Source organism: Felis catus, chromosome B2 (assembly GCF_018350175.1).
Source record: "Felis catus isolate Fca126 chromosome B2, F.catus_Fca126_mat1.0, whole genome shotgun sequence".
In the NCBI taxonomy this organism is placed as follows: Eukaryota; Metazoa; Chordata; class Mammalia; order Carnivora; family Felidae; genus Felis; species Felis catus.
In genome coordinates, this window is record NC_058372.1 from 112362266 (window position 1) to 112387679 (window position 25414).

Genomic DNA, 25414 nt, shown 5'->3' on the forward strand with positions numbered 1-25414 from the left:
AAAATTACAGTTTTGATGTTACTTCTAGTCTGTGTGAATGATACCACCTTCCCTCCAGTTGTGCAAGTCTGGAATCCCGCTCATCCCCTGTGCATAACCCAATAACACATCTTACTCCTTTCACCTTCTACATATTTCTCAAATCTCTCTGCTTCTTTCTGCTTCTTTTATTTTTTTCACAAACAACCCCCTTGTCTCTTCTGATCCATGTCCAATTGCACAATCATCTTTTAAGAACTTTTATTTTATTATGAGATATAAAAATAATAGTGAAAAGCAAAGTATAATATAAACTCTGTGTGCCTACCGACCAGTTCTATCAAATTCTTACATTTTTACCAGTGTTGTGTCAGATGTTTTTAATGACACATTACAGAAATTACGGAAGCCCTATGCACCTCTACCTGCCCCCATTCCCTCCTCGTCTTCCACGTTATCCTGAATTTTCTACATTTCATTCCTGGGCTTCTTGTAAACCTTTTAAATATGGCTTTATCCATCAATTTTTACAGAGCATCGTTTTGCATATTTTCAAACTAAAGAGAAAAGAGATTACTGGATGTGTGGACCATCTGGCTGTGACATCTGTCACTCCATTGATCCCCAGGGTTGATTGGATTGATCTGGCTGGTTAGGCGTGATTCCCCTTCCTCCCTCACTGCTCCAAGTCTGTCCCTGACAAAGCTGAGCAAAGATGAGGATGACCTTCCCTGATAGAGGAGGACCATTCATCTGTCAAGGATAAACAGGTAGCTATGCGCCCCTACTAGAACCGTCAAACAAGCTCTCAAGATCCATTTGTAGGAGATCCTGAGTGGTCAGGTTTCCAAGACTCTAGACACATACAAATGAGGCGCTGCATGGGGCAGTTTGCCTTTTTTTTTTTTTTTTTTTTTTTTTAGTCTTCCTTTCTTTAAAAAAAGAGAGAGAGAGAAGAGATTACAGTACTTATTTGGCAAGTAGCTTTTTTGCTCAGCATTATATTTTTTAGATTTAACCATAGTCATAGTTCCAAATGTTTATATGTATACATAAATATATATATTTGTATGAAACTATATATATATATAATATATATATTTCTTTGATTTCTAGTGAATTTGAATATTTTTATTGGTTTATTGAGCTTTTTATTTCCTCTTCTTGAATTGCCTTTTCATTACCTTTGCTTATTTTTATTTTTCTTAATGTTTATTTATATTTGAGAGAGACAGAGTACAAGTGGGGGAGGGGCAGAGAGAGAGGGAGACACGGACTCTGAAACAGGCTCCAGGCTCGGAGCTGTCAGCACAGAGCCCAACATGGGACTCGAATTCCAGATGGCGAGATCATGACCAAAGCTGAAGTCAGACGCTTAACCAACTGAGCCACCCAGGTGTCCCAACTTTGTCTATTTTTATTGGGTTAATATCAATTTGTCTGGATTTGTAGGTAGCTAAGTCATTCATCCTTGACATTTAAAATTCTAATGTTAAATGGTGACTTTCTTCTCTTCCCAGACAATGTTAGAAACTTAGAACATTTATACTCCTGATATACATGCAGTTGTGCAGTGTTTTAAAATTTCATATGGGGCATCTGGGTGGCTCAGTCGGTTAAGCATCCTACTCTTGATTTTGGCTCAGGTCATGATCTCACAGTTTGTGAGTTTGAGCCCCGCATTGGGCTCTACGTTGACAGTGTGGAGCCTGCTTGGGATTCTCTCTCTGACCCTACCCCACTTGCTCTCTTTTTCAAAATAAGTAAAAAAAAATTTTTTTAATTAAAAAAAAATCAGATATATGTTAAACCCTGCAGAACATTATTTTTATTATATTATACAGTCAATATTTATTGTGCTTTACCACTCTTATTCATCATTTGCTTTTCATTCCATTCTACATTTCTGGCCTGCCGTCTTGATTCATTTTCTTTTTCCTGAATCACATCCTTTCCTATTTCCTGAAAATTTGACAGTCAGCACTCACAAGCCAGTACAAGCTAGCTCCAGTACTCCACTGGTTTCATTATTATATTTTCTGAAGTTCCATGATCTATGGATCCCTGGGTTCAATATTGATTGATAAAGTATTATACACACACTTACTACATCATTGAATTTTATTTGTCTTCCTTTTACTTAGAACTTTTGCACTGATAGTAAGAATTTTGCATGATTTTCTTTCCTAGGAGTATCCTGTTGGGTTTTCATATCAAGGTTATAGCTATACAGGTCTTTTAGGGTCTAGAGATTTCATGCCTTTTCCTATTGTCTTTATTGCTAATTTCCAATTTGCTAATTTTGGTTATTTTTGATGGATAGAAGTTTTAATTTTTGAAGCCAAATATATTCATCTTTTTCCTTACAATTAATTTCTTTCACATCTAAATTTTTAAAATTGCAAAAGTTAATGGAATAGTCATTTAAATTTGTTTCTAGTTTTTCTTGGCTTAAAAATATTTCGTATAAAAAGTTTGGTATTTTAATTTCCATGGAATTAATTTTGATGTATGAGGTGAAAAAAAATGTATAATTTGAAATTTTCAAGTTCCTAATCAGAACCTTTAAAAAAAGTGATAAAAATTCTTGGAATTTTTTTTTTTTAATTTTAAGGATGAACTTTTAAAAATGCACTAAAAACTGGGGCTGCTGGATGGCTCAGTCATTTGAGCTTCTGACCTTTTTCTTTTTAATTTTTTTATGTTTATTTTTGAGAGACAGAAAGACAGAGTGTGAGTGGGGGAGGGTCAGAGAGAGAGGGAGACACAGAACCCGAAGCAGGCTCCAGGCTCTGAGCTGTCAGCACAGAGCCTGAAGTGGGGCTTGAACTCCCAAACCGTGAGATCATGACCTGAGCCAAAGTCGGACACTTAACCAACTGAGTCACCCATGTGCCCCTGAGCTTCTGACTCTTGATTTAGACTCAGATCATGATCCCAGGGTAGTGGGATCAAGCCTTTATGTGGGGCTCAGCAGCGTGGAGCCCTGAGCCTGCTTGAGATTCTCTCTCTCCCTCTGCTCTCTTCCTAGCTTGTGTACTCTCACGCTCTCAAGAAAAAAAAAAAAAAAAAGAAATACTAAAAGCTATTTTACAAACTTTCACAATAAAAATAATTATTTTTATATTTAAATATTCTTTAAGGTTTGAAATTTACTGATTATAACTTTTTATAGATGAGCAATAAAATAAAATTTACAGGGTTTTAAACATAGAATATGTATTTGACTGGAATTAGTGAATGTAAAATGTAGATAATTCCTGGGTTAGTTATGACAATACTACATAGGATGTGTTTGACTTACTAATTTTTCCCATATGATTTACTTCATCAACTTATTCCAGGACAGTTCTCTAGAGAAATAGATTTCCCCTTACTTGTGTGGAGGACTGGCTACCAAAAAACAAGAACTTCTAAGAAAGATCTCATGAAAATCTTTTTCTCTGCACAATTCTATAAGTGCATTCATTTAAAAGTTCTATAAGTGCTTTCATTTAGAAGTTTAAATATTAGGTGGGATGCCTGGGTGGCTCAGTCAGTTAAGCGTCACACTTTGGCTCAGGCCATGATCTCATGGTTCGTGGGTTTGAGCCCCACAGGGTGTTGTGCACTGACAACTGGGAACCCAGAGACTGCTTTGGATCCCTCTTTCTCTGCCCCTCCCCCGTTTGTGCTCTCTTTCTCTCAAAAGTAAACATTAAAAAAATGAAAGCTTAAATACTAGAATACTAAATATTAAGATATTAGAATATTTGAATAATTGAAGTTTATAGTAATTTTAAGAATTTTTCAGGGGTGCTTGGGTGGCTCAGTCAGTTAAGCGTCTGACTTCGGCTCAGGTCATGATCTCATGGTTCATGAGTTCGAGCCCCGCATCAAGTTCTGTGTTGACAGCTCAGAGCCTGGAACGGGCTTCGGATTCTGTGTCTCCCTCTTTCTCTGCTCCCCCCCCACCCCCACTCACACTCTGTCTGTGTTTCTCTCAAAAATAAACACACACAAAAAAATTTTTTTCAATTTCAAAATGATCCTTTTTTTGAGAGAGAGAGAGAAAGAGCTAAAAAGCATGAGTGGGGGAGAGGCAGAAAGAGAGGGGGACAGAGGATCTGAATTGGGCTCTGCAGTGACTGTAGCAAGCCCCATGCAGGGCTTGAACTCACCAACCGTGCATCATGACCTGAGCTGAACTAAAGTCGCTCAACCGACTGAGCCACCCAGGTGCTCCCAAAATAATCCTTCTTTAATAGTTATTAATGATGGGTTTATTTTTCATTCTTCCACAAGTTTGTGGGAATGTTGAGTAATATACCTTTTTTCTCATTCAAAATTAAATTTTTTCTTTAATTTTTATAGGTTGCAAAACCAAATGTTAATTTTGTTGATTTATTCACATCCATAGCAAAGCTTTCTGATTGGGTCTTAACTGACATAAGCATACTTACCAGGCCAGGTCCTTAAATTTGACATAAGCTGGTGTAACACAGCTTACGTCAGTAGGCTTTTATTGCCCTATAACACAGTTTCTGTGATCAATTCAGATTGTCTATCATATTTATTTAAGACCCAGTTAAGATTACCTCAGAATGTGAAAGTCACTTTGAAATTTTGGAAAATAGCTATTATGGCCACCAGGCTTTTGCCTTTTGTAGCGTTGCTTGTGATCTATCCCAGGACCATGGACAATAGATATGTGTGCTATCAAATATCACCTAGACTCTGCTCCTGCTCCTTTCACTATCCCTAAGGACCTTACCGATGACCTTTGTGATGTTTTACGTAACCTTTTTCTAATTTTTTGATGTCACCTGTAAACAATGAAGCCCAAAGTGTCTAAAACAGAATTGGGTAACAGCTGGCTTTCTGTTTCTGTTTTATGAGAATGGTGTGGTAATATCCATTTATCTAGAGGTCAAACTGACAAGGGCAGCCATTGGAAACACAGCCGCTAATCACAAGAGCTCTCTATTCAGCAACAAGCTGTAAAGAAATTGAACCGTTGACTAAATGGTCAAAATTCCTCCAAAGAATGAGAAAACCGAGTAGTGAGGGAATTGACTTCGTGGTAGAGGACTTTGTCCTTTCTTTCTCTCCCTTTGTGCCTCTATCTTGGAGTTCTCTTGTTTCCATCACCCCTGCCATGTCCTGTACTCGTCTAGCCCTACTGACAACACATTCCTTTTTTTTCTTTCCTTAGTGCTACTGAAAAAGTTGAGCATTTTTGAGAGGAAACATAATAAACACTAAATAGAAAAAAAAAATACCAAAAGATAAACAAAAGAAACGCAAGCAGCCTGAAAAAGCCAATCTTGCAAACTATAGGTTCTGGAACCTAAGCAAACCAAATGCTAACCATGAAATGACTGGTGCAGGCCTAGGCTTTTTTCCACCATCTCTGATTCCTTATGTCTGATTGTCTCATTCCAACCTGAAGGCCCATATAAGCAAAGTCTTCCCAATCCTCTCTGTTTTCTCTCAGGAAAAGAGTCTGGGCTAAGAACACTGTCACTCTAAGGTCGAGCGTTTCCTTGGGCAGAACCGGTATGGATTGGTTTCACCTCAAAAACAGAAAAAACTTCCAGTACTTTCCTTATGCAGAGTTACAGAGCAAGAGTCACATCATTCATTCTGCCTTTTCTTCCTCTTGCCCTTTCTCTTTAAGAATAAGGTAGGACCCCTCTTAGTCTTTCCTTGGACACTGCACCTGTTTACACAGCATATTAAGAATGAGTGATGGATGACATCGAAGGACAATGGAAAAAGACAAGACATTTCTATGTAAAGACATTTTTATGGAGAAATGATGGGCAAAAATCTCATCCCTGGTGAAACTCAGAGGGCATACTGATACTGTGGGCCTCGCTCTATTACACAGGGTGATAATTTTTATTCATAATGACTGCATCTCCAAGAGATAGTTAAAACCATGGTTCTCATCTGGAGGTGACTTTGCCCTCCAGGAGAAACTTGGCATTGTCTGGAGATGGTTTTGATGGTCACCACTGACGAGTTGCCACTGACATCCAGTGTGGGAAGGGCAAGGGTTCTCCTGTACATCCTACGACACAACAAGGCATTACCAAGTAAAACATGTCAACAGGGCCGAAGTTGAGAAGCCCTGCATTAAGACCTTAAAAAACTAATACATTTTTAATGTATTTTACAGATTGCTATTTAAAAATGATTATATATTTCAAGGTTTTAAAGCCTAAAGGAGTAACCTTTAGTACTCATGTGTGTAGGAAGTGGAGGGTACAACTAAATAATATGTCCCTTTATAGTGAAACAGAAGTAGCTTTATCTTCTAAGTCCTCTGAACATCCGTGAATATTTTATGGATCCTGGGACTATGTCTAGAAATTTTGAAGGAACTTAGGAAAAGCAAAATGTGTCCAATAGGTTTTTTTGCGAAGACTTTTATATAGTATAACCAATTTATTGAGGGGTATCAGGTTTTTGAGGGATAAACATGAAATATTTGTACTTTTTTTTAATGTTTATTTTTGAGAGAGAGAGAGAGAGAGAGAGAGAGAGAGAGAGACTTGGGGAGGAGCAGAGAGAGAGGGAGACAGAGAATCCCAAGCAGGCTCCACTCTGTCAGTATAAAGCCTGATTCAAATCTCAAACCCATGAACCACCCATGAACTGTGAGATCATGACCTGAGCTGAAGTTAGACGTTCAACCTACTAAGTCACCCAGGCTCCCCGTGAAATTTTGTACTTTTCTTTTTTTTTAATTAAAAAAAAATTCTTTAGCATTTATTCATTTTTGAGAGACAGCGTGAGCCAGGTAAGGGCAGAAGGAGGGAGACACAGAATCTGAAGCAGTCTCAGGCTCTGAGCTGTCAGCACAGAGCCCAACATGAGGCTTGAACTCATAGACCACGAGATCATGACCTGAGCCAAAATCGGACGCTTAACCGACTGAGCCACCCAGCTGCCCCTGTACTTCTCTAATTACTTTTCCCTCAACTGGATTAGAAATGACCCCTTTACGAGCAGTGGTTCTGATCCATTAAGCTCAGTTAGTTGTGGTTGGTTGAACAGTCTTAAGTTGGTATATTATTTAGCCTTCTTCTCAGTCTCAAAGTAAACCTCTTACCCCTTCTCTTAGCACTGCTTGGAAAACCTATCTCTCCTTCTCTCTCCTCTCTCTCTCTCTTTCTCTCTCCCTCTCTCTCTTTGTGTGTATGTGTGTGTGTGTGAGAGAGAGAGAGAGAGAGAGACAGAGACAGAGACAGAGGCAGAGACAGAGAGAGTTGCGGAGAAAAATCTAGTCTGATTTATTTGCCCTCCTCTCCTTCAGGTACTAGCTCCTCATTGTGGAGTGTGGGGTGGGGATTGAGAAGGACAAGATAAAACCAAATGACTCCATACTTAACTGGATGAGACTAACAGACATTCAGACTCCCCTAGGCCCTGGTGGCCCCTAGCTGATGGCCTCAGGCTGCCCTCCTCTGATTTCACTTCTTGGCTTTCTACTTCAGTGGTCCTGGCAAGACCACAGCCCACTAATCTCCAATGGCTTCCACTGCCAACTCTCTGTCTAGTGGACTTGTATAAGAGCCACATTCCAGTCCTCCTGCAGACTGGGGAGTTTGTGCAGATGGGGAGAAGGCAGTCCTGGTCCCCTCTGTGAGCAATACCTCGCCAGACTCTCTCTATTGCCTCTCCTCTGCCTGGTAGCATGATGTGGGTGATGTTAGCAGTCCTCTGGTAGGGAGAGCTCATACCTAGGCCCCAACTCTTCCTTAGGGCAGTCCTCCTAATTTCCTAAGGGACTTTGCTGCACCACTTCCTTCCCTTGTGAAGTCTATCTCCAGCCTCCTGGAAATGATGGCTCACTAGCTGGTTCTCTCTCCCCTAAGGTCCGCACCCCACATAGGACTCTAGGGAACTCCTAGATGGTTTCCTACACCACCTGAAAGGGTGGGAAATTCAAAGTCACACCCACTCGGTCACTAACATTTCTCAAAACTATCTGGCCATCGAGTTCCTCATGGGACTGTCAAGGGCAGTCTTGTATGCTGATGAGGGTAGGGAAGGGAAAGGTAAGACAGACCCATACAGACATACCCACATCCATCAAACTTCTTTTCCCTCCCCAATCCCCCTGGAATCAGGGAAAGAAAAAAAAAAAGTCCTTGCTCTGTCCGCTCACATTTCTTGTACCATTTTCTGTTGACCTGAGTGGCATTTTTTTTTTTTTAATTTAAAAACTAAGAATTTAGTACCTTTCATCTTTGCTGTGGACATTTTCTAAAACACTCATTCTCAATCTTGGAAGCATATTGATATTATCGAGAAAGTTTTGAAAAAAAAATAAGCACCATCAGAATATCTGGGGAGCAAGCAAGGCCCAGGTATCAGAAATGTTTAGGAGCCCCTTGTGTGGCACTGATGCATAAGAAGGCTGGGAGCCATGCTCTAGAAACACAGGTGGCCACTAGGGTAGGAGGGAAAGAAGGTATCAGTTAAACCTCATATAGCATCCTGCCACAAAATGCAGAAGCCCAGGCACAGAGAGGCTAAGAAACTTGTAATAGCTAGTAATTTTCAATGTAAAGATGGAGAGGAGCCCCAAAGCCCATGTTCTTCAATGTATTAGTAAGGTTCAGGAGCAAGAGTGACATACTTTATCTGTCCTTTGTTACTCCTTCTTCTTCCACTGCCCAAGGGCACGCTCAGTACCTTACATAACAAGTGACCTGGAACTGGTTTAGACAAGGACTGTTGAATACAGCTTCCCTTTGGACATTTAAGATTTCCACTGCCTCAGCAGAAAGATCAATTCTGGAGGAACAAACTAGGATTCCATCCATTTAATCAAACACCCACCCATTGTATTCCATGTGGAATAGCCAGGAGAGATGAAGAATAAGAGGGTCTAGGTGGCTGTTTTACTAAGCTTTAAGGAAATTAAGGAAATTCACCATCATAAGTGACCAGGAAAAAGAAAGAAAAATGAAAGTTTCCCTTGGCTAAAACATTATTTAGGGTCTAACACAGCATACCCTGTTAATTCTTTCATCCTTCAAGACTCAGCTGAGGCCAACATCCTCACAGAAACCTTCCTTTATCACCTCAGGGGACTGTTAGGAGAGCTTCCTCTTTGCTTTCATGCTCAACACTTATCACACTACCTCTGGCACAGCACTTACCACACTACATTGCTTTAAAAAGTACCTGTTTATCTTTCCTTCTCACCAGACCATGAACTCCCTGGGTAAGAAGGATCATGTCCTTTACTTGTATCCTTAGCCTCTATCTAGCACAGTCCCTGGCACAGAGAATATATTCAACAAATATTTCTGAATGAATATCAATATTTTATTATTATAAACAATGAAAAAAAGACATTATGCGGGGAGTAGCTTAAAATTTTATAAATCAGAAAAATGAGTCACAACTTAGCTGAAGGTTAGATGACTCAAGCTGGAAAGTCATTAACTATTTTTAGTTCCTTTCAACAGCTAGAAGTCAACCTTAACCTGGTGTTTAATTTCCAGGGTAAAGAGGACCAGAACAACTGAATAGACTCTAAAAGTGATTGAATCAGGGATGCTGAGTAAATTCATTTAATCATTACTTTGTGCATCCATGGTAGCAATCACCAAAAGCTATGTAAAAGCCCTGTGCTTGGTGTTCTGTAGAGTAATTTTTATGTTGATGATTATGATCCAGGGACATTTTAACATAACAAAAAACACTAATTAGGCTTATACATGTGTCATGAAATCATGAGTGTACCTTTTTTCAAGCAAAATGTAAGACCTCATTAATGTTTGTCAGTTTATACTTTGACAGTAACTTGAGTGTGGATAAAACAGAGCCTACTGGTTAGGTGCTTATTCAATAAATCTTTTTCGAGCTATGAATTTGTATAAGGCTTTTTGGTGGGAAATGGGGGGGGCGGATGTTGATATAGGACACATACTTGACTCTGACAGACTTTAACATCTATTTTAAGGGAAAAAAAACTGGAAAAAAAATAATGGCAAACCATTCAAGACCAGATGTAAATAAACACTCTTTCATTTTACAGACAGAGATTGTAAAGTGAAAGATTTGTAAGGGCTAAAGACCTGAAAAGGTGAACCATGAGCTGCTATTTCTTCCCTGCTGTGCTTTCTAGTCACATTGCCAGGCCAAGCTTGGAACAAAACTGTCAGTTTCTAGTCTTTTCTCTGAAAATGTGACTGTTTCATCAACCTACAGGAATGGTCTATAGGTTTCAAATTACAGAATATGTACACAGTCGATGCATATTATTTGCAGACTCTCTATCTGTGAGTTTGCCTTGTTACTAAAATTTGTTTGTGACACGAAAATCAATGCAAGGCTTTCATGGCCATTCCAGACATGGGCAGAGCCCCCAAAAACTTGGGCCCAGCAAGCGTGCATACCTTTCCAGTTGAGGTCAAACAAGGCTAAGCTCTACCTTGTTTCAGCTCTCAGACTGTGAACAAGTGCCCTTTCACAGACTACAAATACACCATTTTTGTGCTTTCGGTGTGTGGGGGGAGGTGATTTCGCTATTTAAAATGGCCCCCATGAGGTGTTGTTTAGTTAAATAAGCTTAATAAATTTCACTCAGATATCAGTTATAGTGATGATGGCCCTGAGCTCAAAATTAATGAGTCATACATAAATAAGGTATCTTTAACAGAAACACACATAAAACAAGGTTATATATTGATCGTTTGCCAAAAATGTTGGGTGCAGCAGGTCACAGGATCCAAACTCCCTATTTCCACCAGGAGCTATGGTTCAGTATTGTAAATCCACCCTCCCTCCGCTCTCCCTGGGGATTGGCCCTGGGACAAGGGGCTCCAGGACCCACTGCCGCTGGGTCAGGCATTTATTTGTAGGGCCCGAGCACGCGCCCTGAGCCAGGAGTGGGCGCCGTCGGCGCGATGCGCAGAGCGGCCGGCAGGTGGCGCCCAGCGGTGGGCTGCTTCTCCTCGTGGTCCCGGCCAGGTGGACCGGACGCGGCGGAGCTAACCAGAGCGGCAGTGCGGGCGGCCCCCGGGCCCCCACCCCTTCCACGCAGGGCTCGCTACGGGCGCGCAAGGGGAAGGCGCGGGCGGCGGGGTCAGCTGCGTCCCGGGCTCGGTCACCGCTGTCTGCGTGTCTGGAAGCACCGGGAGCGTCGCGGTGCGCAGTCCGAGGTCGGCCACCATGGAGGCGCAGGCACAAGGTGAGTGGTCGCCCATCGCCCTGAGGGTCGGGTCCTGGGGCGCAGAAAGGCGCTTTCACGGTACCAGGTAACTTTGCTTTCGGACAGAGCGGTTGGGTGCCATCTGCACAGGTCCGCGACTCCGCTCCTACCCGCGCCTGCGGGATCATTCCTGCTCCCCAAACTCTGGATTTACTGTGAGGCTGGGGCCAGTGAAAGAGATGCTAAATGGAGAGGTCCCTCCGCTGAAAATGCGCCCACAGAGTGATCGATTTATTTTTCCCAGCCAGTCGCCCCCCACTCCCCCAATTCTCGCGGGTGCCCGAAGGACCTGTTGTGCTGGGTCCGGAATCCGAGAGGCGTTCCCCTAGCCCTCGGGGGAGCAGGGAGGGAGCGCGCCTCCTCTCGCTTGGAGCGGTGGGCTTGCGTCCTGCCCCAACTTCGGGCTGAGGGGCGCGCGCCGGGGTGGTGGCTCCTCAGAGACCCGGGTCTCCCGGCTGCGCCAGGAGCTTGCCGCGCGGGGACTTGCCTTGTGAGGCAGGAGAGCGTTATCCCGCCCGCTGATCTCGATCCGATAGATCCGCGTGTCCGGGTTGCCCGGGTCGGGGAGCGACCTCTGCCTCCCTGGGCGCGCGGGGTGCCTGGCCCCGGTCTGGTGGTCGCGCTCCCTGCCACCGGGGTCACCCGCTGAGAGGAGCCAGTGGCTGCGTCACCTAGGGCAGCCTGGTGCCTTGGGGTCACACTCGGACCAGGGGTAGAGAGCCCGTTTGGAACTGCGCGGGAATGGGAGTTCCTGGAGAAAGGAGCAAAGGAGCAGAGGTGGGCGGACTTGGAGCTCGAGGCGGGCAGGGTGGACACTGACTGTGGAGTCTAATTGGGAACGACGCCAAGAAGGGATGGGATGCAGAGTTTAGGTCTCTTCAGCTTTGAAAACAATCATTGCTACCTTTCTTCCACACTGCAGGAAAGTCTGTGCTGCTCATTAAAAAAGGGGTGGGGGTAGGGAGAAGGAGAGGTTCAGGACCCTATGCGCTCGCCCTAGTATGGGCGGAAGCGTTCTGGAACAGAGCCACTTGGTGGGTGCAGGGGCCTGGAGCCACCCAACAGATTTGCTGCCAGCATTACAATTGTCTGAACAGTACGAACCATCCTGGTTTGTTCCATCGGCCAAGAGCCTGCCCATAAAGCTGCTGCTTCCAGTATTTTCCCCCCATTATCTAAATTGGACAGGAGAATTCAACCAAGGGTGGGAGTTGTTTGTCAAATTCAAAAGCTGCGGTTGGAGCAGCTCCTTGCTCCTGAAGTGAAGGCCTTGCTCCTGAAGTGAAGCAGGTGGGAACAACACTGGAGCTTTCCAACGGGCCTTGCACATTAGAATCATTAGCAGTCTTAAATTCTGGCGGAGTCCAACTCTGTCAAATTGGAATCTTTGGGGCCTGGGCATGGGTGTATTTGAAAGCTTCCCATGTAATTCTGTTATTCACTGAGATTTGGAGAAAAACTACAGCAGGTAGGAAACATTCATCTGAATTCTGAAAGCTAGCTAATCTACAGGTTGGAAGCCCTGGTGTCATTGGTTTGCTTTACCTGTGAGATTTACTGAAATATTCCAGTGCTTTCCTTTGCCAAGTACTGTGCTTGGGGAGCAAACACACACTTGAGTTTTGCTTCATGAAATTAATAGTAGAGGAAGTGACCGACACTGTTTTGATAATTATTTGATAAATGAAATATAGAATTGCTGCCATGTTGATGATATAAAAGAGGGCCACAGAGCGCCAACCGAGAGCCTGAAAGTCTTTAGGCCTAGTAGGTGATCATCAAAATAGGGAGATCTTTTATTGTGTCCCTGTTTCTTTTCTTTGTGCTTTACAGTTGCTGACTCACTTCCTTGCCACAGTCCCATGAGGTAGTTCTCATTCCCGTTCTCCAGAGAGGAGACCAACAGGGCCTGTAGATTCCTCGTAGCGTCAAGCAGGCTGTGAGCAGCAGTGTGTGCAGTGAGTGCCCCATTCCCACTCGAAGCCTGCTGCTTGTAGAGGAAAAATAAAACTGAAGTCCCCATTTTTCTCTCTCCCCTACCTTCTTTGCCACTCTTTCCTTCCCCTCAGGGGTGGGTAGGAAGCCCAAGTTAAAGGGCAGGGGAAGTTGCCCTGGGGAGATTTGGAAGTAGGGTGACCGTCAGCTAGGAGAAGAGAAGTGAACAGATTTAAGAAATGCTCAGGAAGAAAAAAAAAAAAAGCAAGTGACTTGGAATGGATATGTAGGATGGTGGCATCAAGGATGACTCTAACTTCATACTTGTACAACCAGATGGGTGACATTTGCCTCTTAAGTCCTCATTTCCCTAGTCCTTCCCGTTCAGGTCATTTAAGCAGCCCACGTATTAAGTTCTTTAAGGATACTTTTCACAAAATGTTTACAGTTTATGTTAATGGGAAAATCTTCTTTCCACTTGACACACGTTTCTAGCCAAATGAATTGCCTCTCAGATTTTAAGAGACTCCTATGGCTTCCTAAGTGCAAGTTTGTCATCAGCACAGTTTGTTTTAGAATTATCTAGAGTGGGGATGGCTTATCTTTTTGCCTCTTGATCTAGAAAGGAGCAAAACTGAGTGAGAGTAAGTAGACCCTGCCGGTGAGATCTTCCCTTGTGCTTTCCAGGAGACCACCAGGTGCTATCAGCATTTGTACACACAACTTAATAAATGCAGGGGCACGTTCTGGAAACTTTTACATAGGTGAAATTCTGCAAATATGTTCTTTGACTTTGTAAAACAATAGATTACTTCCAGGAAAACAAGAAGCCATTGTGAGAAGTTGACAGAACCTGAAACATAGAGGTGGGATTATGCACAGAGTGATTCAGTGAGAAGAAACTGGAGAGCAGTGCGAAATGATACGCCCCGAGGAGGCCAACACCCCAGTTACTTTCCTGGTACTAGAGAATTTTGCATTAAGAAAATTGACACATTAGAGAGAGGCTTTGGTTAGGAATGTAGCGTTTTTGTGAAACATATGGCAGTCCTTTGAAATAAAAATTCCTGATCTTTTGAAACTACAGTTCAATATTTCATTAATCTAAGAAATAACTTTGTTTTTGTCTTTCCTAGTGTCTGTAAGGTTAAAAAGAAAATTTTCTTTCCACTTAACATTTGTATATATTTAGGTAGATGACTGTATTCGTTTCTGATGACTGCTGTAGCAAATCTCCCCGTTCTGAAGGCTGAAAGTCCAAAATCACTCTCACTGGACCACAATTAAAATGTCAGCAGGGCTTTACTCCCCCGGAGCCTCTAAAAATTGATTACTTGCCTCTTCCAGCTTCTGGTGGCTGCTGGCATTCTTTGGCCACATCACTGCAATCTGCCTTGGGGGGTCACATCGCCTTCTCTCCTGTTGTCGGATCTCCCTCTGTCTTTTATAGGAATGCTTGTGATTTCATTTAGAGCTCACCTGCATAATCCAGGATACCGTCCACACCCCAGGATCCTTAGGTAACCACATCTGCAAAGACTCCTTTCCCATATAAAGTAACATTTACAGGTTCCCAGGATCAGGACCTGACACTTTGGGGGGTCATTATTCAGCCTACTACAGTAACTATTTTTTATATTCAGACAGTCTACTCAGTAGGATTCTCAGAAATCTGTGAATAGCATAAAGTTATAAATGTCAGACTAATTTTACCTGTTTTCTAATTCCGTTAAAGCAAAAATGTTATATATAACTTACATTATCATTATACTTGGCTCACAGGACATTTATTTATACTCCTCTTGCAGTTTATACATGTATAAAAAACACAGCAAGATTATGTAAATTAGCAAGAGATGAAAGAAAATAAATAAGGATAAGAACAGAAAATGAAGCAAGGAATGAAGCTGTAAAAAAACGAATACAATTATATCCTCTTTCTTAATACTGCATGGAAAACAAAGTCTTGCTTTGTAAACAAAGTATGTTATTTTGTTAGAAAAGAATAAAATAATCCCTCATCTCCATGCCAAATAGCAACAGGTTAAGTCTTTTATATTGGAGGGATCAGATTACTCAAGGAAAAAAATTGTTTTATATATTTCAGAAAATATAAACCTCTAACATGGGAGGTAGGTGTTACATATTTTGATTTATGATTTTTAAAAATATTGAGTGTTCTTACTGCCTGCAAAGCTACCTCCTATAGTTTTATTTTCCCTCTAAATAAAAGTTTTAATTTTTTTTTAACATGTATTTATTGTTGAGAGACAGAGTGCGAGCATGGGAGGGTCAGAGAGAGAGGGAGACACAGAAGCTGAAGCAGACTCCGGGCTCTGAGTTGTCAGCACAGAGCCTGACGCTGGGCTAGAACCCACGAACTATGAGATCATGACCTGAGCTGAAGGCAGACGTTCAACCGACTGAGCTACCCAGGAGCCCCTAAAAGTTTTAAAATAGGTAGTGTTGTATTCATTATTAAAGTCAGTCATTTGCAGCAAATCTTATACTTATTTTAATTAAAATTCTTATAAAATTTAATCATACAAATGATAGATATTATGGTATTAGATATTGTTTTGAATTGTCTGCCCTACTATACCTCGTTTTCTTAATTTTTTGGGTAGGCAGAATCTGAGAAGTTGCTTCAAAAAGCTCAAAAGCAAGAGCGTCCATTTCTGTGGCCTGTGACAAGATCTGGTACTTAGTGAGATACAGTAAATAATAAATAAGTGCTTTGGAAAATATTGATTTATTAAATAAATATTTCAACAAGTATTTATAGATTGCTTTAGTAACAGCAAATACTCGACCAGCACTTACTACTGAGAGGCAACAGGGAATAGTGGTTAAGATTCCTTGATTTAAGAATCAAAGTGCCTGAATTTTAATTCTGTCATTGTCACTTACCATTAATATGACCCTGAACAAATTATTTGGTCTCTTTGGGCCTTGATGTTTTCATACATAAAGTGAGAATAATAATAGTACCTATATTGTAGAATTGTATTGACGATTTAAGGAGTTAATACTTGCAGAATACTGAAAACAGTTCCTGGCACATGATAAATACTATATAAATGTTTGCTGTTGCTTTTAGTAGCATATGCTAAGTACTTTGCATGCGTTTTCTTGAATTCTTAACAATAACACTATGAGATAGACACCATTACTTTTAACTCACCTTATAGACAGAAACTAAAGATCAGAAAAATTAGGTGTGGAAGGAGGAACTTAACTCCAGGTCTGTCTGACTCTGGATGAGCTTTATACACACTGTCCCCACAGTATGTGCTGGTCAACATATGCCAGCGGAAGACAGAGATGAAGTCGACATGAGACATCTTTCCAGGGAGGGTAGCAAAGGAGAGTCATCCCCTTGGGTAATGCACTTAGAACTGATGAAATTACGTATTTCCATCCCAATGGGATTTTTTGAATACTAGGCCACCCATTAGAACTAATTCACAGTGAGGATGACAATAACAATAATATTTTAGTGTTTTTTTTAATGTCAGTTGCCATGTTATACACTAAAAACATTATGCTGTTTAATAAATAAAGCAAAGTCATGATGAAGGTGATGTTATTTTTGTTTTACAAATGAGGATACTGAATGACAGAATAGTTACTCAACTTTCTCTCCAACTCCCACAGCTTGGATATATTGGAGCCCGGATTTGAAATCCGAAAGTTTGACTTTATGCATTGGGATTTTTAATTACGGTTCTGTACCGTCTCCTTAAATTGATATGTATATGCAATCAGTGTGCAGAGTTACATATAATAGACTTTGCTTTGTCATTCATTCAAGGCATTTTAGATGGACAGGGATCTCACTGCCCATCCCACATCTGGGCAGGGTCTAGGTCTGAAAGAATATGATCAGAATTCCTGAGGTCTGTAAGAATAAGCTCCATAATATGACAAGCTGGGGTGGCGGGTGGAGGGGGGGTGGTGTGCTCAAGTATCAATAGCTTGCCGTTTTAGTTCTGTTTTCGAGATGAAGAATTCTGTCAGTTACAAGACATGTGATTCTTAGAACCAGTATAGAATTTTATTACTAGCTGCAAGGAAATCCAGTTCAAATGTGGAATGGTTCAAATATGTAATTACACTTGCTGTTCATTCGTATCAGCATGTTAGAATAAATAAAAGACATTAGGATCTGCATGCTCATTTCCAGAAAGTAAGATCTGTACTCTTTAGATGCTGGCTGAAAGGACTAATCTCAATGAGTGCCCAAAAAGGAAAGATTTTCATAGTCTCATGAATATTATAATTACTTGTTAACATGAATACCTTTTATTTATTTAGCTATCTCCCAAGCATATTAGCACAATACCTACTTTAAGAAAAGATGGATAGTGAGAGGATTTGTCCTTAAGCTCTGTAGCAATTTCTGTGTAAAAGTTTTGTGGTCTAAAACAGCAAAAAAAAGAGGGCATCCATCCATCTCCACCATCGCCCTGGCTTGCTCTCCACGTATGCAGACATTTGCTACGACTGTAGGTCTGGATTATACTCAACACTTTGAAGCCACCTCTTAAATTTCCTGAGGCAGGACGCAGTAAAGAACATACAAAGGATGGTGGCTACTGTGGATTTTCAAGCCTGTCATTTTAGCTTTTGTTGGATGTTTAAGAAAGGCAGTGTAATTTATTTAAAATATATGTATTAAAATTAAGAATCATCTTAATGCACCAGGGAAGGCAGCAGAACATTTTAAATGAATTTGAGTTGGCAAAAAGAAAGCTTTGGGGTCCTCAAGGAAAGATAAATTTTAAATAGTTTCTCACAGCATGAGTCCTTTATAAGGGTTACATTTTGATACAGAGGAAGTGAAATTCCCAAAATACAGCCACAAATCTTCAAGAATACCCCTTCATCACCAACATATTGCTTCCTTCTCAAAAGACAAAAATCTGGCACTTCGCTGTTTGTGCTACAGCCAAATAATGTACCACACACTGAAAATATATGTGTATGTTACACCTCATTTCCAAACTTCCCTATGGTTATTTGTACCTTACACATTGCGTCTTCCCTGATGTGTCTGTAAAATATAAAATCCTCCAACCCCTTGCAAATTGCAAAATGCATTTTTCTTATAATTAGACATTTCTTTCATCAATCACTAGCAAGCACCTTGTGAAAGATCCTGGAAGTGGAATGGATTCATTCAAAAGAAAAAGACAGCTTGGGTGGTGGGAAGGGATCTCTTCAGATCTCTTGATTTCAGAGTCTCTAGCTATCAGGTATTTGTTTTTTATCTGATTCCCGCCCCCCCCCCCCTGCACACAAATGAGCTGAGAGTAGCAAATAATGAAGCTGAAAAGAAAATTGTCTATATTTGCCAACATTTTAACTTCCAAGATGGATTCCCTTAAGAGAGTGAGGGCAGGCAAGGAAGAAAGTGCAGTATTTGGCCCCTGGTAGTCCACTCTTGATACCCCAGGGCCTGACTTGAACATTTCAAGGTATCCATGCTTCCTGCAAAAGATTGGAAGGCTCTTACACATACTCATCGATTTCTCGTATTTTCCCCAGTCCAGGAAGCGCATTTCCGGCAAGGAAAATGTCTGTCTACTGTGGGCCTACTGTGTATCAGGCAGGGTGCCAGCCATTTCTGACATGCTCCATCAGCTTCCCATGGCCCGCTCTCAACCACACTGTCCCTGAGAGAAAGAAACATATTCTGAGGATTCGGACTTGCATTTTTTCCACTGTGACGGTTTAGCAAATGTGTGGAAATAACACACATTCAGAAATTTTTCGAAATGTGATCTTGCTATTTTGAAAAATGTGAGTGCGGAAGACGTGAGGGGAGTTCCACCAGCCAGAAGGTAGGTGGTTACTTCCTGGCAGTACTATACACATACACTTTACAGACTCTCCTGCACCCTGGAGAGAGCTGAGCCTCTCTTGCCAGAAATTGCATTGATATCCACAAGAGAGGAAGGCCTTGTACTTACAAATAAACGGGTCTAATACATTTGAAAAGTAAGTATTGCATAGGAAAAAAAAGGGGGGGGATGGATTAGGTAACAGTAAACAGATGCAAAACAGACATCTAGAAGAGATTCAAATATACATTTGAAAAGTATTGGAGGGGTGCCTGGGTGGCTTAGTGGGTTAAGCAGCTGACTTCAGCTCAGGTGATGATCTCATGGCTGGTGGGTTCCAGCCCTTTTTTGGGGTCTGTGCTGACAGCTCAGAGTCTGGAACCTGCTTCAGGTTCTGTGTTCTCTCTCTGCCCATCCCCCGCTTGCCGCTTGCACTGTCTCTCTCTCTCTCTCTCTCTCTCTCTCTCTCTCTCTCTCTCTCAAAAATAAATAAACATTAAAAGGAAAAAAAAGTATCGGAGTATACTTTTAAAAGCATTGCCTGCCTCTCCCCTACTTAGATTCTTTGAGTTATGGATGCAGGGTCGTTGAGCACAACTGTCAAGAAAGAATTCTTGAGTTTTATGAATTTTATGATGCAAAAAGGTGCTTTTATTATAGCACAGAGACAGGACGTGGGCAGAAAGAGCTGCACTGTGATTATGAGGAGTGACTGATTATAGACTTTAAAGTTTGGTGGGGGCTAGAGATAACATAAATCTCTAAAGGGATTTCTACATATTAAGGAAGAGTTATAAGACCCTGGAGGTCTGGCTTTTGTCAAGATAAGGTTGTTTTTAGTCCCTAGCAAAACATCTACATTAAGGCTGCCATGAATTCCTTGACAAATGTCACCCTCTGCATGTCTCAGGTATTTATCAATTGGCTGCAAGTTGTAAGGAAATTTAACTTTGGTGACATTTCTCTTGTCTTTGTTCTCCTCATCAATTATGTTCTGGGGTCGCTGCCTTCCTTCATTAAGAGTTCTGAGCACATAGATCAGTGGTATCCAGCTCTACCATTTTATATCCTATGGGCTCAAATCTTACAATTGGGTATAGATATAACTTTTTTTTTTTTTTGAGAGAGAGAGAGAGAGGGCACAAGTGAGACAGAGGGCAGAGACAGGGAGGGAGTGAAAGGGAGAGAATCCCTTGAGGGACAGAGAGAGAGAAGTGGGGCTCACCTGATGGTGGGGCTCGAGCTCACCCGATGTGGGACCTGAACTCATGAACCATGAGATCATGACCTGAGCCCTGAGCTGAAGTCAGATGCTTAACAACTGAGCCACCCAGGCACCCACAGTTACAGATAAAACATTTGATGGCCTTTACTAGTGAAGGGTATTATAAACCAAATTCAACTGAGTAAATTTAAAGCTCTAATTGTCTATTTTCACCAATTCATGAATTGGGCAGTGATGGGGTTTGGGGGTGATGGTGGTTCGGAGCTAACAGCCAAGAAGGAATTCTTGAGGACGTCTTTGGTGCAAAAAGGTGATTTTATTAAAGCATGGGGACGGGACTGGTGGGCAGAAAGAGTTGCACTGGGGTTGTGAAGAGTGACTGGCTATATACCTTGGACATGGGGGAGGTAAAGTCAAAAGGGAAATTTCCAAAGAGATTTTCATATGCTAAAATCTCACAGATTACTAGAGACCTAGCTATTGTCAAGCTAAGGTTGTTTTTCCCTCTAGCAAAGCATTAACATTAAGACACTGGAGAGTTCCTGGACCTTAGGCTATTGATAAAACTGCATTTTTTTTTATAATTGTACTAAGATATTTGTAAACTAGTAGAGACTCTTGACAGTTTATCTGTTTTTTGTCCTTTCCTGTGTTCTGGAGCAGCCAGGAGTGTCTGAGGAATGTCACACACACCCCCCCTTTGGGGTGTGCTAGCTTGTGCTTTGCCCTCGGCTTGCCTTATGCTCCCTCATCAGGCAGCATCCCATCCAGCAAGTAGAGAGAGGCTCTGAGGAGCTGTATAAAATGGAAGGCTTTTAGAGACAAAAGGGGATGGGAGGTAAAAGGAAATTTCTGGGGAAAAAAAGTGAATTGTTTCAGCTGAAGTCACCTTCTCCATCTATGGGGGATGGAAGAGGTCCATCAGGAAGATGCCCTCACTAGTGCTGACCTGCAATTCCAGACTAACTGGTTGAGAGTTACATTGCAGGAAGAGGCTGAAACTATAGCTAGGTTAGGTATTAAATCTTGATTTGCTTATGTGAAGCTTAGCAAAAGGGACTTCATCTGGGCATGTTGTCTCTTTCTCTCTCTCTTTTTTAACAAAGGTAAAAACCCCATGTGTATTTAGCTTCATCTCACATTTTGTGAACTTAGAGTGAAATATGTTTGTTTGCAGTCACCAGGAAATTTACCACATATACAGGTACAAAGACTACCTCCCTGTGGACATTTGACCTCAGGAAAAGAAAGAACTTGGTACCAGTGTTTTGTTTGATTCATGAGGGGCTCAGTGCCCTCTCCTCTCCAAAGATGTCCTGTGCCTGTGCCATAGGCAGAGTTGGCCTATGTCCTTCTCAGAATTTTTTTAATGTGTGTTTATTTATTTTGAGAGAGAGAGAAAGAGAGAGAGAGGGAGGGAGGGAAGGAGGGAGGGAGACAGAGAGGCAGAGAGAGAATCCCAAGTAGGCTACATACTGTAAGTGCAGAGCCCTATGCAGGGCTCAATCTCACCGTTCATGAGTTCATGACCTGACCCCAAATCAGGAATTGGATGCTCAACCAACTGAACCACCCAGGAGCCCCTGTCCTTCTCAGATTTTTTTTCTTGTTCTACTTATCCCTTTTCCAAGGCTAAGTGAAAAGAAACATTTTAGATTAACGTAACGGGACCTGTTATATATGGTGGAGGCATAATGGGCCATCCCATACTAGCTTTGAATTTGGTTCCAGTTGATTTGAGGAAAGAGAAAAATAGCACTCTCTCTTAAAAACAAAAATTAGTTATCAGTTCTCAGTCCACATCTTAGTTGACCTGCACTCCTTAGCATAGTTGCTCACTACTTCTCCTTGAAGCACTTTGTTCTTTTGATTTCCAGGGCATTGACCTCTTCCCCCCTCCCCTCCTTCTTCACAAGCCTTGTCTCAATCTGCTTTCTATCTGCACTCCCTTTCTTGGGGAGCTCCTCAGGACTCATGCTTTTAAATTCCATCCAGATACTAATTCCCAAATTTCAGATTCCCCTCAATTTGAGACTACCCATTTGATACATGTGCATGAATATGTAATAAGTATCTTGATTTAACATTGCTAACATTGAACTTCTGATCTCTTTCTCTAAAATATGCCTAGTTCTCCCAGAGTTATCTATCCCCTTGTCAGTTAACAACAACCCTATTTCAAATGCCGAAGCCCAAACCCTGAGAGGTTTTTCTTTTGGGGGGCTTCCCTTAACATACCCCCATCTCCAGTCAGTCATGCCAGCTCCACTTCCAAAATATACCTACAGTCGAACAACTTCCCATGCGTCTGTTGACAGTGCCTTGGTCCAGGCCACCATCAACTCTTACCTGGTTTATGCAAGGGTTTCCTAGCCGGTTCCCCTGCTTTGGTGCTGGCCTATCTTCAGTCTGTTCCCAACATGGTAACCAGAGTGATCCTCTCAAAACATGTAGTACCATGCCACTTCTCCCTTCAAAACCCTGAAGCAACTCCTCATTTCACCCAGAATAAAGGGCAGAGTCCTTACGTTGACTGGAAGGATGCTATGGGATCTATGTTCCCCTTCTCCCCTATTATGTCCCTGACTGAACATCTCATTGCCCTCTTGTTATTTCCCTTTGCTTCATCTTCAGCACCTTTTAATTGACTAATCCCTCTGCCTCAAAAACTCTTTCTCAGGTACTTTCCTGGCTTGTGTCCTCATCCTCTTGCCAGCCAGTGTTACCCTGAAGCCTGGCAACTGGACCCCTATGGTCAAAAGACGATTCTCCATAGATCTCTCAAGTTTCTGCACAACTGGTCCTCTGAGCCAAGGCCTTCACAGCTAATTTTCTCTGCCCTATCTTTTCAGCGATGTTTTGCATAGCAGGCAGCCTTGGGAAGTAGAGACTGTCTCCCTCTGGGGCAGATTGATTTACTGTCCAGGATGATAAAGACCAAGTGTCCCTCTGGACCAGGTGTCGGCAGATTTGCTGGCAGCCACCATGTAAAATCGGGGCTTCCTAATCTCAGTGTTGCTTTCCTGAAACACACCCCACTGTTTCAACAGGCAACACCTGACCCTCATCATATCCCCCTGTTTGAATTAGGGCTCAAGGGACTGATGCAATGATGTTACTATGGCTACTGCCATTGCTGTGAGTATTTGTCTTTTTTTCTGTAATCCAGGCGTCTTGTGTCTTCTGCCAACATCTGTGAAACTGGCAGGCTAATTTGCTTGCTTGCAAGTAGAGTAAAATCTGAACCCTTCCCAATTCTTGACCCTTCCTGAGCCATTGATTTTAGAGGGCCCCGTTTTAGCCTTCATCTGTCCGAGGCACGTTGAGAATGTCTACAGACCCACCTAGAAACTGTGCCTCCTCTTCTAGACCATGCTCTGGATACCAGAATTCTCTGCCCCCAAAGCCCTCACTGTGTCATCAGACTTGCACGTGCCTTCTATGGGCGCACTGTGCTGCCAGTATGTATGTTCCTCATCCTGAGGGATGGAGAACTGGCTGTTGTGGGAGGAAGCAGGTGAGTGGCTTGAACATGCAGGCTAGGCTACAGGTTCTTGAAGTGTGATCCCTTGACCAGCACCAGCACTTTTACCTGGGAATTTGTAAGAAATGTGAATTCCCACCCTAGACCCACTAAATTAGAAACTTGGTGGGTAGGGCATCTGTGTTTTCTCATACCCTTCAGATGATTCTGTTGCACACTACTTTTTAACTCACTGTTGTTGTTAACTCACTGGAAGAGATTGTCCACATGCATGTGCATAAAGCCCCTATTGGTGCTTGTGATGGACAGACGCTCGTGTGACCCTGGGGATTTCTGACTTCTGGTATTCACACCCTTGTATAATCCCTCCCCCTTGGTTTTGGACAGGATCTGTGACTTCCTCCTTTTTTTTTTTTAAGTTTATTTACTTAGAGAGAGAGAGAGAGGGAGAGAGAGCATGTGAGTATGGGCACGAGCTGGGGAGGGGCAGAGAGAGAGGGACAGAGAGAATCCCAAACAGGCTCCTGTGCAGTCAGCACAGAGTCCAATGCAGGGCTCGAACCCACGAACCATGAGGTCATGACCTGAGCCAAAATCAAAAGTTGGACGCTTAACCGGCTGAGCCACTCAGGCACCCCAACTTGCTCCTGCCCAATGGAATATGACAGCCATGATGGGATGTTACTCCCTTGATTATGTTCTCTTAGCCGACTGGAGGCAAGACTCTTCTTGCAGGTGGATGAAACAAGTAGCCATGTATTAAGCTGCTGTTCCTTGAACCATGTTTGCTCCGATTTCAATGTGGAAAGTTTCCAGTCAAGTTAGGTATTTTTATTTTCAAATGTAAATTCCTAAAATTTTACTCTGGATGCTGGTACTTTGCATTTAGTCAGTGACTACTATACTCATATAAGCTATTTCTCCAGGCTGAAGAGAAGACTGTGGTCATGTAGGGGAAGCCAGAAGGAATAAACTAGATGAAAGGAAATGAGAGTTCTGCCGCCTAATGGGGACTCTAGGCTGGTGGTAGGGAGCTTGGACGTAGTCACAAAGTTCAGTCACTAAGAAGTTCAGTCACTTCTTCGGTGTGTGAACTTCACCTTACTCACATCTCAGTTAGCTAGCTCATCTACAAATCAAGTGAAGGTGGTGGTTGCCCGGTGGGTTTTGTGACGACTGAGTGAGACAATGCATGTGAAGTGCTTATAACCACATTTGGGTACTGTTATGACAAGGTGAGATTCATTTATTAATTTCTCCTGAAATCTGCATCGAGCACCCTGCGTGCTGGCTGAGATGGTAGGGAAACAGGTGAATGAGCCAAAGTCCTTCCTCTGTGAGCTTACCGTCGTGTTTTTGTATAGCCGTTAGGTGTCGGGCTACTATTTTTCTTTTGTGTTTATTTTTTTATTTTTGAGAGAGAGAGAGAGAGGATGTATGCACGCGCACACATGTGTGAGCTGGGGAGGAATAAAAAGGGAGGGGGACAGGGGATCCCAAGCAGGCTCTGTGCTGATAGCAGAGAGCCAGATGCCAAACTCACAAACCCTGAGATCCAGCCCTGAGCTGAAGTCAGATGTTTAACCTATGGAACCACCCAGGCACTCCCAAGCTACTCTCTTTAATGCAATGCTTTCTTTTATCAGAAAATTCTTTGGATTTCGTATACCACCTACCGCAGAGTTAATAATAGCTTGCTGGAGCTAAGGAAAGATGAGTAGGTTGAA

General features: G+C 42.3%; 1 protein-coding gene across 11 annotated transcripts in view; it reads left to right on the forward strand.

Moving 5' to 3' along the window:
• Positions 1–703: 703 nt before the first annotated feature.
• Positions 704–25414, forward strand: part of TPD52L1 (TPD52 like 1) — a 111082-nt gene continuing 86371 nt past the window's right edge. For 9 of the 11 annotated variants that reach the window (XM_045057988.1, XM_023254314.2, XM_045057990.1 and 6 more), the window contains exon 1: positions 10955–11176. In XM_045057988.1, the coding sequence (XP_044913923.1) occupies positions 11158–11176 (19 nt within the window). In that variant the 5' untranslated portion in view covers positions 10955–11157. Of the gene's footprint in view, positions 750–10954; positions 11177–11523; positions 11975–25414 lie in introns of those variants that run through there. The other 2 variants (XM_023254317.2, XM_023254316.2) reach the window with 2 other exon arrangements.